Below are 14,813 nucleotides of genomic sequence, written 5' to 3'. Positions count from 1 at the left end.
TTTGCGGTTCATGAACATTTGTTCACGGTTCGCGTTCACGAAACATCCCATCGGAAGTTCGTTCATCACTATCCCACAGTGTCTCAGTTCCCCTTCACATCACTGCCCCACTTTACTTTGCAGCATCCCTTAACACAGCACCCCTTAACATAACACAGAGCTCCTTAACATGTCACAATGCCCTTAACACAACACAGAGTCCCCTTTAATGCAAGCCTCCCCTGCACAGTCCTACAGTACCTTTGGCAGGGAAGAGGCACTAGTTATCATGAAGTGTCCTCTCCCAGGCCTCCCGCCCAGACACCAATGTCACCCTCACAGCGGACGAGGCGGTAGGAGCTGCAGACGGGGACAGAGAGCATGATTTTTTCATATAAACAAGCCAGGTAATCACCTGCTTGTTAACATAATAACTTGGGCAGCTCCAACCCTCAGTCCCTATTTGAAGTCTGAAGCTCCTCCTGCCAAACCCGCTATGAGGATGACATTGATGGCCGGAAAGGACACCCAGTGGCAAGGCCAGACTGTCAGTCGGTATGCTTCCAGCCCGCAGTTATCCATTTAGTGAGCGCTGATATAGAAGATCATGTGAAGGAAATTTAATTTTACTACCAAGTAGTTGTCACCCTTCTCACACAATAAAATCCATCCCTATGGGAAAATTTATTAGAAAAGAGAAATTGCTCTATAGAAGCTAATTATCTCCCAGAATGTAAAAACTCACTAGGAGGCTTAAACAATGAGATATGCATAATGGTCCATCAGGATAGGCTTTCAAATGCCTCAAAATGTCTCAACTCTTTCAAGACAGTCAATTATATTTATATTATATTTAGCCTCTCTAAAATATGTAGTTTCTCCAGCCACAGGGAACCTACTCTAGCTTAATTACTATAGCCTAGCTATTTATCTATTTTCCATCACAAAAAAGCTACCGTATTTATCGCCGTATAACACGCGACGGCGCATAACACGCACTCCAATTTAAGAGGCAAGTTCCAGTAAAAAAAAACTTTTTTTTTAAATAAACCCTGGTAGAGACACCCTCCTGTTCATACAAAGTAAAATAAAAATAAGGACTTAATATTGATATGTGCCCCCCAAGGAGATGAGCGCCCTTACCTTGCCCTTTTGTTGTCTTTGGCACTGCATAGCACTCTCTGCATGGGGTCGGCACTGTAGAACCCCTGGCTGTCAGGATGCCATAAATGAAGGCGTTCAGGCAACTTGGATGCCGGCACCGACCGGGTTAATCAGGAAGCCCGGTGTCCGGTCTCAGAGGTATCCTCTACTACTTTAGCCAGACTGCATTTTCACTACATGCTTGTTATCCTCCAGTGGGCTGGCAGGGGCTGAAGGGAGGCCTGGAGCGCTGTCTTGGGCTGAGCATGCAGCAGGCATCCCGGAGCGATCAGTACTGGTTCCTTCCTCTCACGCTGTAGAGCTTGCACACTCCCGCTGCATTCCTGTCCAGAGCTTCACCGATATCCTGCAGAGGTTACAGAGTCGGTGCTTCTATAACAAACCATGTGTCCTCTATGACGAGGGCAGAGGCTAAGAGTTTCCCCCGTTACATATCCAGGAACTCACTGTGTGATTAGGACATCGCTGGTCGCAGGGGAGCGAGCGGAGAGCCGAGCGGATTAGTGATTTCCGGCGGCACTCCCCCCCCCCTCCTTCCCCCCGAGGTACACTATCAGCATATAACGCGCACCCGCAATTTTCCCCCTATTTTCAGGGGAAAAGGTGCGTGTTATACGCCCATAAATACAGTACTTGGCTACATCATGTAGGATCTTTCCCTTGTGGTCTTAATATGTGTAATTATTGTTGTGTTTCATAAAGTAAGCAAGACAGTTACTTCCCTTACCACAAACCAACAATTCCTCATCAAGCAATTAATTAAATGTGGTACTTATTATGTTAAATATGTGCTACAATGTACCATCTGTAACATACAACACGTGGGCTGTGTCACCTTTGCACAGGGATAGGAGCACATTACTGTTATGTGGTTAATAGAAATGGCAAAAATACTGTATATAGACCGTTTCTATATAATATTGCCAGCCATGCCTAAGGCCTAACGCCATAATGCGTTGGCCTTCTGTTTTTTTTTTATGCATTTTACGCAGTCTGGTTGGACGCATTGGGTACCAATTTCTCTCTGGGAGCCAATCAGTGGGTGCGTTGTCTCGCTGTGTATTCCGGGAGAGAGTACTTAAGGTGCTGAAGTCACGTGGTTCTGGGTTCCGGTCCAGAAGTATGTTCGGACTCCATGGTTCTGGTCCTCCTGACCAGCCCCCAGAAGCCCTCATGGCCTGGGGTGCGGATCCATCCTTTTCCGAGTCTCGGAACTGGCTAGTCCGAGGCACAGTAACTGGAAGGGGGATTCTAAAGTGGTCCGGTGCCGTCTCAGCTTTTGGAGAGGCCCAGCAACTCGTCATGCAACCAACTTCAAAAGAGGGCCACGCATGAGGCTGGCTGCTCGGTAAGAGCCTGGATGTTAAGCTGTATGAACACTAATTGAATCCACATTTGTTACGGTATTGCCGGACCGGCTGCAAGATACTGGTACCGCAAGAAAGTTCCTATTTCTATCCTTCTGTTACAACTAAGTTCCTGTGAGAGACTTTCTGTGTTCATCTAAAAGTTTGCAACCAAGTCTGTGGCAGAGACTTTGCTAAGTTTGAATCATGTGTTGGCTGTTAAGTCCATAAACCAGGATTTAACCGACAGTGGAAATATCCAGTGACGAGTGGCTACTCCCTGGATTACTTAGAGAGAGGCATTTATTAAGTGTCAGCAGTTTCAAACTGCCTGAGCTTCCATACCTATACCATCTATTCCCAACTGAGAGACTGTGTTTCTGTTCAACGTTTTAAGCAAATAAAAATTCCAAAAGGAATTCAGGTGTTGGTCTCTGCAGTTATTGGGCCATCAACCTCGGGAACCCCTAGACAAGAAGGATGAGCTACAAGGCAGAGGAGGTAAATGGTAAGCCCAAGAAAACCAGCCGCTCCTTCAGGAATCAGTGCTACATTTATATAACGGAACATTCACACATGTAGGAAACTCAACATAAGAGGCAACGTATTCTTCCAAAGCAAATACACCTATGCACACTGCTACTGGCTAGTATTCCAATGTTTTTCTTCTCCGTCAGTTTCTCTCCCTCACTCAACTAATCTGGCTTCAGTGATGACAGAGAGGGGCAGGGGAGGGTCAAACAAGGATGCTGTGCATGCATCTGATGTCCTCCTTATCAACTGATGATGCCATTGGTTGTTAGGATGCCGGTGGCTAGAAGGTAGTGATGGTGTACAATGAAAACCTGTGATTTTGCGTAACTGAAAGGCAGCCTTGATCCCCGCGCTGGCTTTTTACAATTTTTGGGCAATTTTCAGGCATTTTGCCAAGGGAGCCCTCAAGAAACCTCAAGGCACCCCGGGGTCCCTGGGATCCCTGGTTGAAAAATGCTTACCAAGAGAGGTAGGGGCCCAATCCAAGTTATCACCAGCACACCATAACTAGATAAATAAAAAGGATACTTTATTGTCACCAACAGAAGGAAGCAACATTTCAAGGGCACTAAGGGGCCTCTTCCTCAGCCAACAGTGACAGTCACTGTCATTGCTGCCTGAGGGAGGGGCCCCTAATGGCCTTGAAACATTGCTTCATTCTGTTGGTGACAATATAGTGTCCTTTTTATTTATCTAGTTATGGTGTGCTGGTGATAACTTGCATTGGACTTATACTTTAGCAGTGCCATTCATCATTTCAGCCATGCACCCTCATTGCTATATAGAGTGTGATAGACTCTGTGTTTATGGGTAGGGTAGGTAGGTAGGTAGGTAGGTAGGTAGGGGGAACAGGTAGGGGGAAACAATTAGTTCTAGCGGCTCCTTTAGAGATCATCGTTAAACTAGAGAGGATTTCTTGAAACCAGGCCTCTGTATAAGGCAGTCAGACCTTGAATTGTGGAAGCGTACACACATTAAAGGGGTTGTAAAGGTTTGTTTTTTATTTTCTAAATAGGTTCCTTTGCATTGTTGGTTCATGTACCTTTTCCTTTGATTTCCCTTCTAAATTTTTTTTCTTTGTCTGAATTTCTCACTTCCTGTTCCTCCTCAGTAAGCTGTTCTGGCTGACTAAACACCGCTCGGATGATGGTGTGATGTTTACTGAGGAGAAACAGGAAGTGAGAAATTCAGACAAAGAAAAAAAACATTTAGAAGGGAAATCAAAGGAAAAGGTAAGCGAACCAACAATGCACTGGCTTAAAGGAACCTATTTAGAAAAAAAAAACAAAGCTTTACAACCCCTTTAACACACATATGCTGATCTCACCATAGGTAGAATTTTATCCAAAACAGAAACAGTTATAAATATTACAGCTGTTCACCATGAATTAGATCACCTTATAGTGAGTAATCTGAGCACTGTGACTGCACCCTATAATAAATGTTACCTGGGTGATATAAAAATATATTATGATAAATTAACTTACTTTGAAGAAAACATAAGGCTGGAAATCTTGGTATCATGTTCTCCAAATGCTCCAATATTTTTTTACAGGCCAATTCATTTTCCTTTACAATATTTATTATCTTATTAACTTTCTCCACTGGGCTTTTAGCATCATGCAGGAGAATATAATTTTCCTTTGTTATTAAACCCAGAGAGTCCACCTCATCGCAAAAACCATCCACATCTTCTGAAAATATGTTGATCAATTTTCCTTTTAGTTGGTTCAGATTGTGTGAAGCTGAGTTGAGGAAAGCCATTCTTACAAACTTTCAGGATTGCTGTAAGCTGTAGAAAAAGAACATAGATGATATAATTGTAGAGACTGTATATTTTTTCGAAATCAGCTACACAAAACATATTTTAGCCAAAGCATGACAACCAGTCAACAGTCATTTTGAGAAGGAGATCAGAAGGAGATCAGAAGGAGATCAACTCATGACAGGTTTCCTTGAAACAAGACTTCAATAATACTTGATAATGTGCAAAAATGTAGAGGTATAAATGTAGAGCTACCCCTGCAGGAGCCGCTGGTGAACACGGGTATCTTCCACCCTGCACAGCCAGGCACACAAATTTCCCACTCTCTCTGGAGACAAGAATCAACCCTTGCAGCTTTGTTTTTGTTTTTTATAAGGGGGATTAAACTTGGATGGAGTAAGGGTTGTTATGGGATGCCCATGTGATCAATAACAAATTCTTCAGGGACACAAACTTTATACATTCAGTATATCCAGTATATATATATATATATATATATATATACATCCAGTATATATACACTTCTCTTCTACCTCCAGCACAATCTTGCTTGTAGAACTACAACGTCCAGAACCAGCTAGCACTGACAGTTTGATCCAACATGGACTCAGTCAGATCTCAGTGAATGCCCTTTGCAGGCAGGGACCACAGGGCCCTTTGATAGTATAGCAAAAAGAGAAGTGCTGGCTGTCCTATTCCTGTGACTATATTAAAAAAAGATGCAGTGCTAATTAAAAACTCATAAATATATATAATTATGAATATATATGAATGATTGAGATAAACGTACCAAAAGAAAAAAGAAAAAAGTGATACAAAGAAAAACTAAAGTAAAATCCCATAAAAGAAAAGTCTGTAGTTTCTTAGAAAATAGTGTCCATCCAAATAAGCAGAAATAAGCTTTCAAAAAAGACAATCGTGACAAAATCTTCAAAGCAAACAAAGTGCATCCAAATAACCACCCAAAGTGTATTAATAACCTGCTTACCAGAAAGCGATGACCTCCACAGCAGTCTCGCCCAGCCTAGGGAAGTAAGGTCTCTCTCAACCCTAATGGAAAATCCGGAATTCCCGCTGTTTACTAGAGGTAATCGGAGACATAAAGCAAAAACGGCTTCCATAATGTAGTACGTTGATGAAAAAGATTTATTAAAAGATAAGATTGCACTTATAGAAAAAAAAAGTCATCTATCAGTTGATATGCCAGAGTTGCGGTATTCATAGTTACATAGTAGGTGAGGTTGAAAAAAGACACAAGTCCATCAAAGTCCAACCTATGTGTGTGATTATATGTCAGCATTACATTATATATCCCTGTTTGTTGTGGTCGTTCAGATGCTTATCTAATCGTTTCTTGAAACTATCAATGCGCCCCCCCGCTGAGACCACCACCTGTGGAAGGGAATTCCACATCCTTGCCACTCTTACAGTAAAAAACCCTCTATGTAGTTAAAGGTTAAACCTCTTTTCTTCTAATTTTAGTGAGTGGCCACGAGTCTTGTCCAACTCCCTTTTGCGAAAACTTTTTATCCCTATTGTGGGGTCACCAGTATGGTATTTTAACATTGAAATCATAACCCCTCTCAAGCGTCTCTTTTCCGTAGAGAATAAGTTCAGTGCTCGCAACCTTTCCTCCTAACCAATATCCTCCAGACCCTTTATCAGCTTTGTTGCCCTTCTTTGTACTCGGTCCATTTCCAATACATCCTTCCTGAGGACTAGTGTCCAGAACTGGACAGCATACTCCAGGTGCGGCCGGACCAGAGTCTTGTAGAGCGGGAGAATTATCGTTTTATCTCTGGAGTTGATCCCCTTTATTTTTTTTTTTTTTTCAAATAACAAATTTTATTTTGTTTAATATTTTTGTGTTTCCGCACAGCCCATGACAAAAATAGATGCATAGCAATACAAAAATGTAATGTGTCACAGAACTATCTGTACATTATGCTTACATCACATTAGTTATTGACAGTGCAAGTTAACTTACTTTACTCTAGTGATCCAAGGGATCCCTAGAAAACTCTTAGCATTAGAGGAAGAAAGAGAAAGAAAGAAGGGAAGAGGGAAGAAGAATGGGGATTGTCTTACTGGCTCAGCCTACCTGGTCATGGAGGGTCCTCGCGGAGATGCCACAACTCCCAGACCCTATTATGAGCTTCCAATCTATCCTGTATTCTGGCAGTCATTTTTTCCATCAACTCCACGTCCTTAATTCTTGCGTGGAGGGCCTCTGGCAGGGGGGGGCGAGCGCTTTTTCCAATTTAATGCCACCAGACAGCGAGGTGCTGTCAGGACGTGGCGTACCAGTTTCTTATGGGGTACAGGGATTTAAGTGAGGCCCAGCCTAGTATAAAAAAACTTTGGGGAGAAAGGGATTAAGCTCCCAACTAGACGAGACAGTAAATGCTGGACCGAAGTCCAATAGGGGACTATCAACGGGCAGTTCCAGTATATGTGTAGGAGGGTGCCCCTGTCCCCTTGACACCTCCAGCAATGATCCAAACTAGCTGGATAGATGGCATGCAGCACCTCCGGTGTCATATACCAAAAGTACAGGATTTTGTATATGCTTTATTTGTATAGGGTACAGAGCGAGCTCTTCGCCGCCTGCGACCAGATGGCCCGCCATTGTTCCACGGGGATCTCCTTGCCCAGGATCTTCTCCCACTTAACCATATATGCGTGCTTGCAGTCGGGCTCCGATGGGCTGGCGTTTAATATTTTATATATATCGGATATAAATCCCTTCTGAGCGGAGCCCGCTAGGACCAAGCTCTCAAAGGAGGTCGGAGGGGAAAATTGCAGGTTAGGTGCAAAAGATAAGGCATAGTGGCGAATCTGAAGATACCCGTAGAACTCCTGCCATGGTAGATCATGTTTAGTCTGTAGTTCGGCAAAGGACAGCAATCTGCGGGACCTAGGGTCCACCAGGTTCCCAAAGTGGAAAAGGTTTTGCGTTGACCACGGCGAGGACATTCGGTGTGTGAGGCTATCTGGTACCTTGGGGTTACATATCAATGAGGTCAGGAGTGATTTATCTGAGGTCAGGTTATGCTTGCGGGAGAGCTTGTGCCACAATCGTCTAAGTAGGGACATGGGGCCTAACAAACGTTCAGGTTCTACCTCTGCGTTTGCCTTCCATAGTAAGTTGTTCGGATGTACTGGGGCAAGCCAAATTTTTTCTATTTCCGTCCACTTATTGTAGGAATATTGAGTAAACCAGGAGGCTATCACTTTAAGTTGAGCCGCCTGATAATATTTAATAAGGTTAGGATATGCCAGACCCCCGTCCGAGCTTGCCGCCATCAGCACTGACTTTGGAATTCTATGCCTTTTATAGTTCCAGGTGTATTGGAGTAAATCCGATTGGAGCTTTTTTAGGTGTCCATAGGGTATTGGAATTGGGAGGGTTTGGAACAGGTACAATAATTTCGGAAGTATGGTCATTTTTACCAATGCAATCCGCCCCAATAAGGAAATGTGGTGTTTTTTCCACTGCAATAAAAGGGCTCTAATGGCGCAATGGGGGGGGGGGGGAAGTTTTCCTGATACAAAGTTTGGAATTTCGGGGTAAGATAGATCCCTAAAATATTTCAGAGCTTTTTGCTTCCAGCTGTATGAGAAGGTAGCCGTCAAGTGAGCTATCTCTGCCTCCGGTAAGTTTACCGGGAGGGCCTCTGCTTTTGAGGAATTAGTCTTGTATCCGGAAAGCTCCCCATATTTGTCCAGTTCTGCATGCAAATTTGGTAGGGAAATTCTAGGTTGGGTCAATGTGAGGATTATATCATCTGCAAACAACGAGATTTTAAACTCCCTCCCTCTAACCGAGATTCCCTTTATATTCGGGTTTCCGCGAATCATGGCGGCCAAGGGGATCCCCTTTTTAATGTAAATATTCTGTTTGCTTTGTTAGCAGCAGCTTGGTATGGCAGGCCATTGCTGAGCCTATCATCTACTAGGACCCCAAGTCTATTTCCATCCTAGATCCCCCCGAGGTTCTTCCCACAGTGTATAGATTGCATTCCTATTTTTGCCACCCAAATGCATTATTTTACATTTTTCTACATTGAACCTCATTTGCCATGTAGTTGCCCACCCCAATAATTTGTTCAGATCTTTTTGCAAGGTTTCTACATCCTGCAGAGAAGTTATTGCCCTGCTTAACTCAGTATCATCCGCAAATACAGAGATTGAACTGTTTACCCCATCCTCCAGGTCATTTATGAACAAATTAAATAGGACAGAACCCCGGAGGACCCCACTACCCACCCCTGACCATTCTGAGTACTCCCCATTTATCACCACCCTCTGAACTTTCCCTTGTAGCCAGTTTTCAATCCAGGTACTCACCCTATGGTCCATGCCAACGGACGGTATTTTGTACAGTAAACATTTATGAATCCATGCTGATTACTGCTAATGATACAGTTTTCATTACTAAAATCTTGTATATAGTCCCTAATCATCCCCTCCAAGAGATTACATACTATTATTATTACTACTATGTTAGGCTAACTGGCCTGTAATTCCCAGGGATGCATTTTGGGCCCTTTTTAAATATTGGGGCTACATTGGCTTTTCTTCAATCAGCTGGTACCATTCCAGTCGGTAGACTGTCAGTAAAAATTAGGAACAATGGTCTGGCAATTACTTGACTGAGTTCCCTAAGTACCCTCAGGTGCAAGCCATCTGGTCCTGGTGATTTATTAATGTTAAGTTTCCCAAGTCTAATTTTAATTCTGTCCTCTGTTAACCATAGAGGTGCTTCCTGTGATGTGTCTAGAGGATAAACACTGCAGTTTTGGTTACTAAAGCCCCCCCATTCCTTCGTGAAGACTGAGGAGAAGAATAAATTCAATACCTTCGCTATCTCCCCATGCTTTATAACCAGATGTCCTTCCTCATTCTTTATGGGGCCAATATGGTCTGTCCTCCCTTTTTTACTATTTACATAAAGAATTTCTTGGGATTTTTTTTGCTCTCCTCCGCTATGTGTCTTTCATGTTCTATCTTAGCCGCCCTAATTGCATTCTTACATTACTGATGATGACGACCCCTCAACCTTGTATTTTTTGAAGGCCTTCTTATTTGCTTTTATATGCATTTTTACATTGGAGTTAAGCCAGCTAGGACTTTTGTTCGCTCTTTTAAATGTATTACCCAATGGGATGCATTGGCTAACACTCTTATTTAATATGCTCTTAAAGAAAAATCATCTCTCCTCCGCATTCTTTGTTCCTAAGATTTTATCCCAATTTATGCCTTCTAGTAAGGTTCGTAGTTTAGGGAAGTTGGCTCTTTTGAAATTCAGTGTCTTTGTATTCCCCTTTCCTATTTTGTGTGATTTATATGGAAACCAATTTACCTGTGATCGCTGTTCACTAAATTGCCCCGTATTTCCACAACTGTGATCAGGTCTGTATTATTGGTAATCAGTAGATCCAGTAATGCTTTATTTCTAGTTGGTGTGTCTACCGTCTGACCCATAAAATTGTCCTGTCATTTAGGAACTGGCGAGCCTTAGATGAATGCGCGGTTCCCTCCGCCCAGTCTATGTCTGGATAATTAAAGTCCCCATTATGATAACACTTTCCATCCTTGCTGCTAATCTAAATTGTGATAGCAGATCAGTCTTCCCCTCCTCCCTCAGGTTAGGGGGCCTATAGCATACTTCCAGTATTTTCTCCTTAGCTTAATCCCTTTGGAGCTCTACCCATAAGGATTCCACCTCCTCCCTAGCTCCCTTAGTAATGTCATCTGTCACATTCACTTGTACATTATTCTTGATATATAGGCATACCCCTCCCCCTTTTTTACCCTCTCTATTCTTGCGATAAAGGGTATATCCTTGAATGTTTGCCAGCCAATCATGAGAGCTGTTGAACCAGGTCTCTGAAATTCCCACAAAATCCAAACCCTCCTTGTACAATAGTATCTCTAGTTCACCCATCAGGCTCCTGGCATTGGTGAACATGCCACATAGTTTAGACCGGTCACATATTATACTCTTATTGAGTGTTCCTAGACTGTAACTAGGATTTGTTACTATACTTACTTTGGGTTTATGTGCTTTGGTCAACCTACCACTAATGACCCCAATACTACCCTCTGGAATATGTTCCGCGCTGACTATCCCTACCTCTGGACCCTCCCACCCATCGCCTAGTTTAAAAACCCCTCTAACTTTTTGGCCATCTTCATTCCCAGCTGATCTGCACCCCCCTCATTTAGGTGCAGTCTGTCCCTTCTATTGTACCAGTTATCGACTGATAAGTCGGCCCAGTCCTTCAGGAACCCAAACTCCTCCTTACTACACCAGCTCTTCAGCCACTTGTTTACTTCCCTAATCTCCATCTGCCTTTCTGGTGTGGCTCGCTGTACCGATATAATTCCTGAGAATACTACCTTGGAGGACCTTTTCCTCAATTTATCTCCTAAATCCCTAAAATTGTTCTTTAGGACACTCCATCGCCTCTGACTTTGTCATTGGTGCCAACATGCACCATAACAGCTGGGTCTTCCCCAGCCCCTCCCAGTAATCTGTCCATTAGATCCGTGATGTGCCAAACCCGAGTGCCTGGTAAATAACATACTGTTCGGTGCTTCAGGTCTTTGTTACAGTCTGGCCTCTCTGTCCTTCTAAAAATTGAGTCCCCTACCACCAGAATCTGTCTTTCCTTTCCCTTCGCTTCCCCCCCACTCTCACTGGAGGAGTTCTTCCCCCCAGCAGCTAGGAAAGTCCCTCAGCTCCAGCAGTGCGGGTCTCTGACTGGGATCACCAATGTCACTCAATGGAGTGTACTTATTGGGATGCTCCAGTCCTGGATTGGCCTCGCTGTCACTTCCCCCTCTACCCTTCCTGACTGTCACCCATCTGCTCTTTCCTAGTGTCTGCACCTCTTTGTCTCCACCCGCCTCTGTGCTGGCCCCTGACGGCACCTGCTGTGTAAGTTTCTGGCTCTCCTTTAGTATGGAGGGACTTCTCAGTGCTGACAGTTGCTTCCCCAGATTCAGAACCTGGGCTTCTAGGGAAACAATGCGCTTACATTTTGCATAGCAGTATTCAGTATTGCTGTGACTACTGATCCCAGTACTACCTCTTCAGGCACTGCCACCCACCTGGGTGCAGCTGCCTCTTTCACTAACCCTCGTGGCTACTTCTCCATAGTCTTCCCAGATGGGCTCTGCATCCATTCCAGACTGCTTGCACCCAGTCCCTTCAGGCTGTCTTTCAGTCCTTTGACTGTAACACTCACCAGCCCTCTTGGTTGTCTACCTCACTGGAGATTTTCCCGGCAGTGTCCTCCTGCTGTCCTCTCCTTGCTACTGTGCCTCCTGGTCAGAATCCCCCTGTGTACCATGAGAAGGGGCTCCTTCCGCACCTGAGCGCAGGCCTGAGTTCACCCCATCCCAGACTGGGGGGCTACTCTCAGAGACCCTGACAGCCTAACACACAATTTCTATCTTCCACCAAAACCCCACTGCCCCAGCTGGGCTGACCCTGAGTATTTTAGGGGGCCTGCCCCCTGCCAAACCATCTGCTGGGGATTGATCAGGGCCCTCAGAGCACTCCAGACAGCTCCTCCTAGACTCCTCCCAACTGCTTCTGGAATATTCTCCAAGTTTCCAGCAAGCAGGGGGAGTCACTAAAGATGCTGCTGCTGAGTCATTCAGCCCTACCTGAGTCACTGCCGATACCAATTACCAATACCTATTGTTACATTTATTTATTTATTTTTATTTACATTTTTTAACACTGTACCTTTAACTTTTTTTTTTTTTTGATAAATGTTATTGCTATTACAAGGCATGAACAACATCCCTTGCAATAGCAAGGGCCATGACAAGTCCTCTTTATGGACAGATCTGGGGTCTTGAACCCCACATCTATCCTCTGGCCTCCAATGCAGCCAATCAGACACATTTGTCTAAGTGCCCACTATACTGACCACTACACTAACCTGCCAGATTCCTATACTTACCTACCTGATCCCTACACTAACCTACCTGATTCCTACACTGACCTACCTGATTTCAACTTCCTGCACTACTCACATTCCCTCCCCCCCCACATGTACAATGTAGATCAGTCGATATTGTTTACTCTCCATGGCCTCCATGATCGTCCATCTGACCAGGGTTCTCCTCAGCACTGGGTACTGGAGTCCTGCCACCCAACGGCTCCTCTGTATCCCCCAGCCCTCTAAGAGCTCCACTAACAGCCATCGTACACTCTGCACCAAGCACCCCCCCCCCCCCCCCCCCCCCCCGCTGTTCTCACGCGGCCGGCTGCACCAGGGGGATCATGAGGGGACATGTTGGACCCACAGGAGTCCTTGGGCGGGGGAGAGTGCTGCGGAGCAATGTCCGGGATATGTCTCATCAGAAGGGGTGGAGGGCCTAGGGGAGGCACTTGGCCACAACACACAGCACGCTTGGGACAGCACTGTCAGCAGACTCGGCACAGAACAGTAATAATTTTGCACCCCCCCACGCTATGCCACTGCCAGCGGGCCCTCGGACCACCGCTTAACTGACTGACCAGTCAGTCCGCACCTGCCGCTAGGAGAACACTCTGCAGCTGGAGGGAGAGAAAGGAGGCAGGGAAGGTACCCGGTAGAGCTGGTGGGTGGGAACGGAGGAGGCGGGGAAGGGAAATCCCATTGACGGGTGAAACGTCAGTGGTTGTTAAGGGTGTGGCGGCCCCTCTCTTTACCAACCGATAATTGGCGGCATTCTTTTGTATACATTTCAGCTGTCAGCTAGGGAATCCCACTGACAGATGAAAGAACCAAACTTGAAGGTATCTAGTATCGGCGCATTTGCACGAGTACTGCCACTCATGCAAATGCTTAGTATCGTCATGATACCGATACCCGTACAAGCTCTATCTGTCTCAAAAAAATGATAAAAGTGATAAAAATTTTGTTTGGGTACAGTGTTGCATGACTGAGTAATTGTCAAAGTGTGACAGCGCTGAACAACAGGCAGAGACATTATATATATATTATATATTATATATATTATATATTATATATTATAAGCCAAGACATTATATGTGGTGGGATGAGCAGTTGAAAGTTAAAAGAGAAGCTCAGTAAATAAAAAAATAAAAACCTCTCACATATATAGCTGCAACATCTGTGCCCACACAGCATCACCTGGCTAACTTTTTAAAAAATAAATCAGGCCTGGATTGTAGCAGACTTTAAAATATATGCTGCAGATGCTGCAAAATATTTTTTTTTCCATTTAAATATTTTATTATGTTTTCCAAGGTTTCACAAAGGTCATAATACAATACCATACATGTTACTACAATGCAATGATTAAATAAAATAAGAAAATAAAATAATATTAATGCTTCTCCCGTGAAGATTAGTGATGGCCGAACGGTTCGCCCGGCGGTCGTTTCGCGGCGAATTTCCGACATTCGCGGTCCGCACGTTCGAACGCCTTTTTCCGTCGTTCGCCGCGGCGGACTTACGTGTTTAATGTATACAAGAACTTTAACCTTTGGTGACACGTTTATCATGTGATACAGGACAGCCAATTGAGACATGACAGCACATGGACACTTGTACATTCCCCCTAACCTATAAATACACCCGATCCGGTGGCCATTTTACATTCTTTCTTCTGTTACGATAGGGACAGGTTCCTGTGTGGAGTAGGGAGAGATAAACCACTAGCTATTTGGTACACAAAAGTTCTTTTCAGGACTGGTATAGGTGTTAGGTGTTGATAGGTTTGCTGTGCTGCTGATTCTTGCAGCAGCCTGAGTGTCTTTTGTTAGTTTAGAGAAAGGGAAAGGACGGTGTATGCTACAGGGACAGCCAGATTAGTCTTTCATCATCATCATCATCATCATCATCATTAGCTGTTACTATCAAGGTCCACAAAAGAGCTGTTCCAGTAACCACTAATCGTTCTCTTTTTTTGCCAATTTGTATAGGGACAGGAAGGAAGCAGTGTTGTCAGGCAGTGAGGGTAATTTTAAAGACTTGCTGTTATTATTAGTTCCA

At 44.3% G+C, this 14,813-nt stretch overlaps 1 protein-coding gene across 1 annotated transcript in view; it reads right to left on the bottom strand.

Annotated features, from left to right (window-relative positions):
• The window catches only part of LOC143923646 (up-regulator of cell proliferation-like), a 49,723-nt gene extending 43,852 nt beyond the window's left edge, over positions 1-5,871 (bottom strand). Inside the window, exons 1-2 of the mRNA XM_077447453.1 lie at positions 5,777-5,871; positions 4,511-4,815 (exon numbers count right to left, since the gene is read on the bottom strand). Of these exons, the coding sequence (XP_077303579.1) occupies positions 4,511-4,787 (277 nt within the window). The 5' untranslated portion in view covers positions 4,788-4,815; positions 5,777-5,871. The remainder of the gene's footprint in view (positions 1-4,510; positions 4,816-5,776) is intronic.
• Between the last annotated feature and the right edge of the window lie 8,942 nt (positions 5,872-14,813).

This window comes from Lithobates pipiens, unplaced genomic scaffold (assembly GCF_037356315.1).
Source record: "Lithobates pipiens isolate NorthernLeopardFrog02 unplaced genomic scaffold, aLitPip1_a1.2 Scaffold_22, whole genome shotgun sequence".
Classification (NCBI taxonomy): Eukaryota; Metazoa; Chordata; class Amphibia; order Anura; family Ranidae; genus Lithobates; species Lithobates pipiens.
Note: the sequence above shows the minus strand (reverse complement) of the source record. Positions and strands in the feature narration are given on the sequence as shown.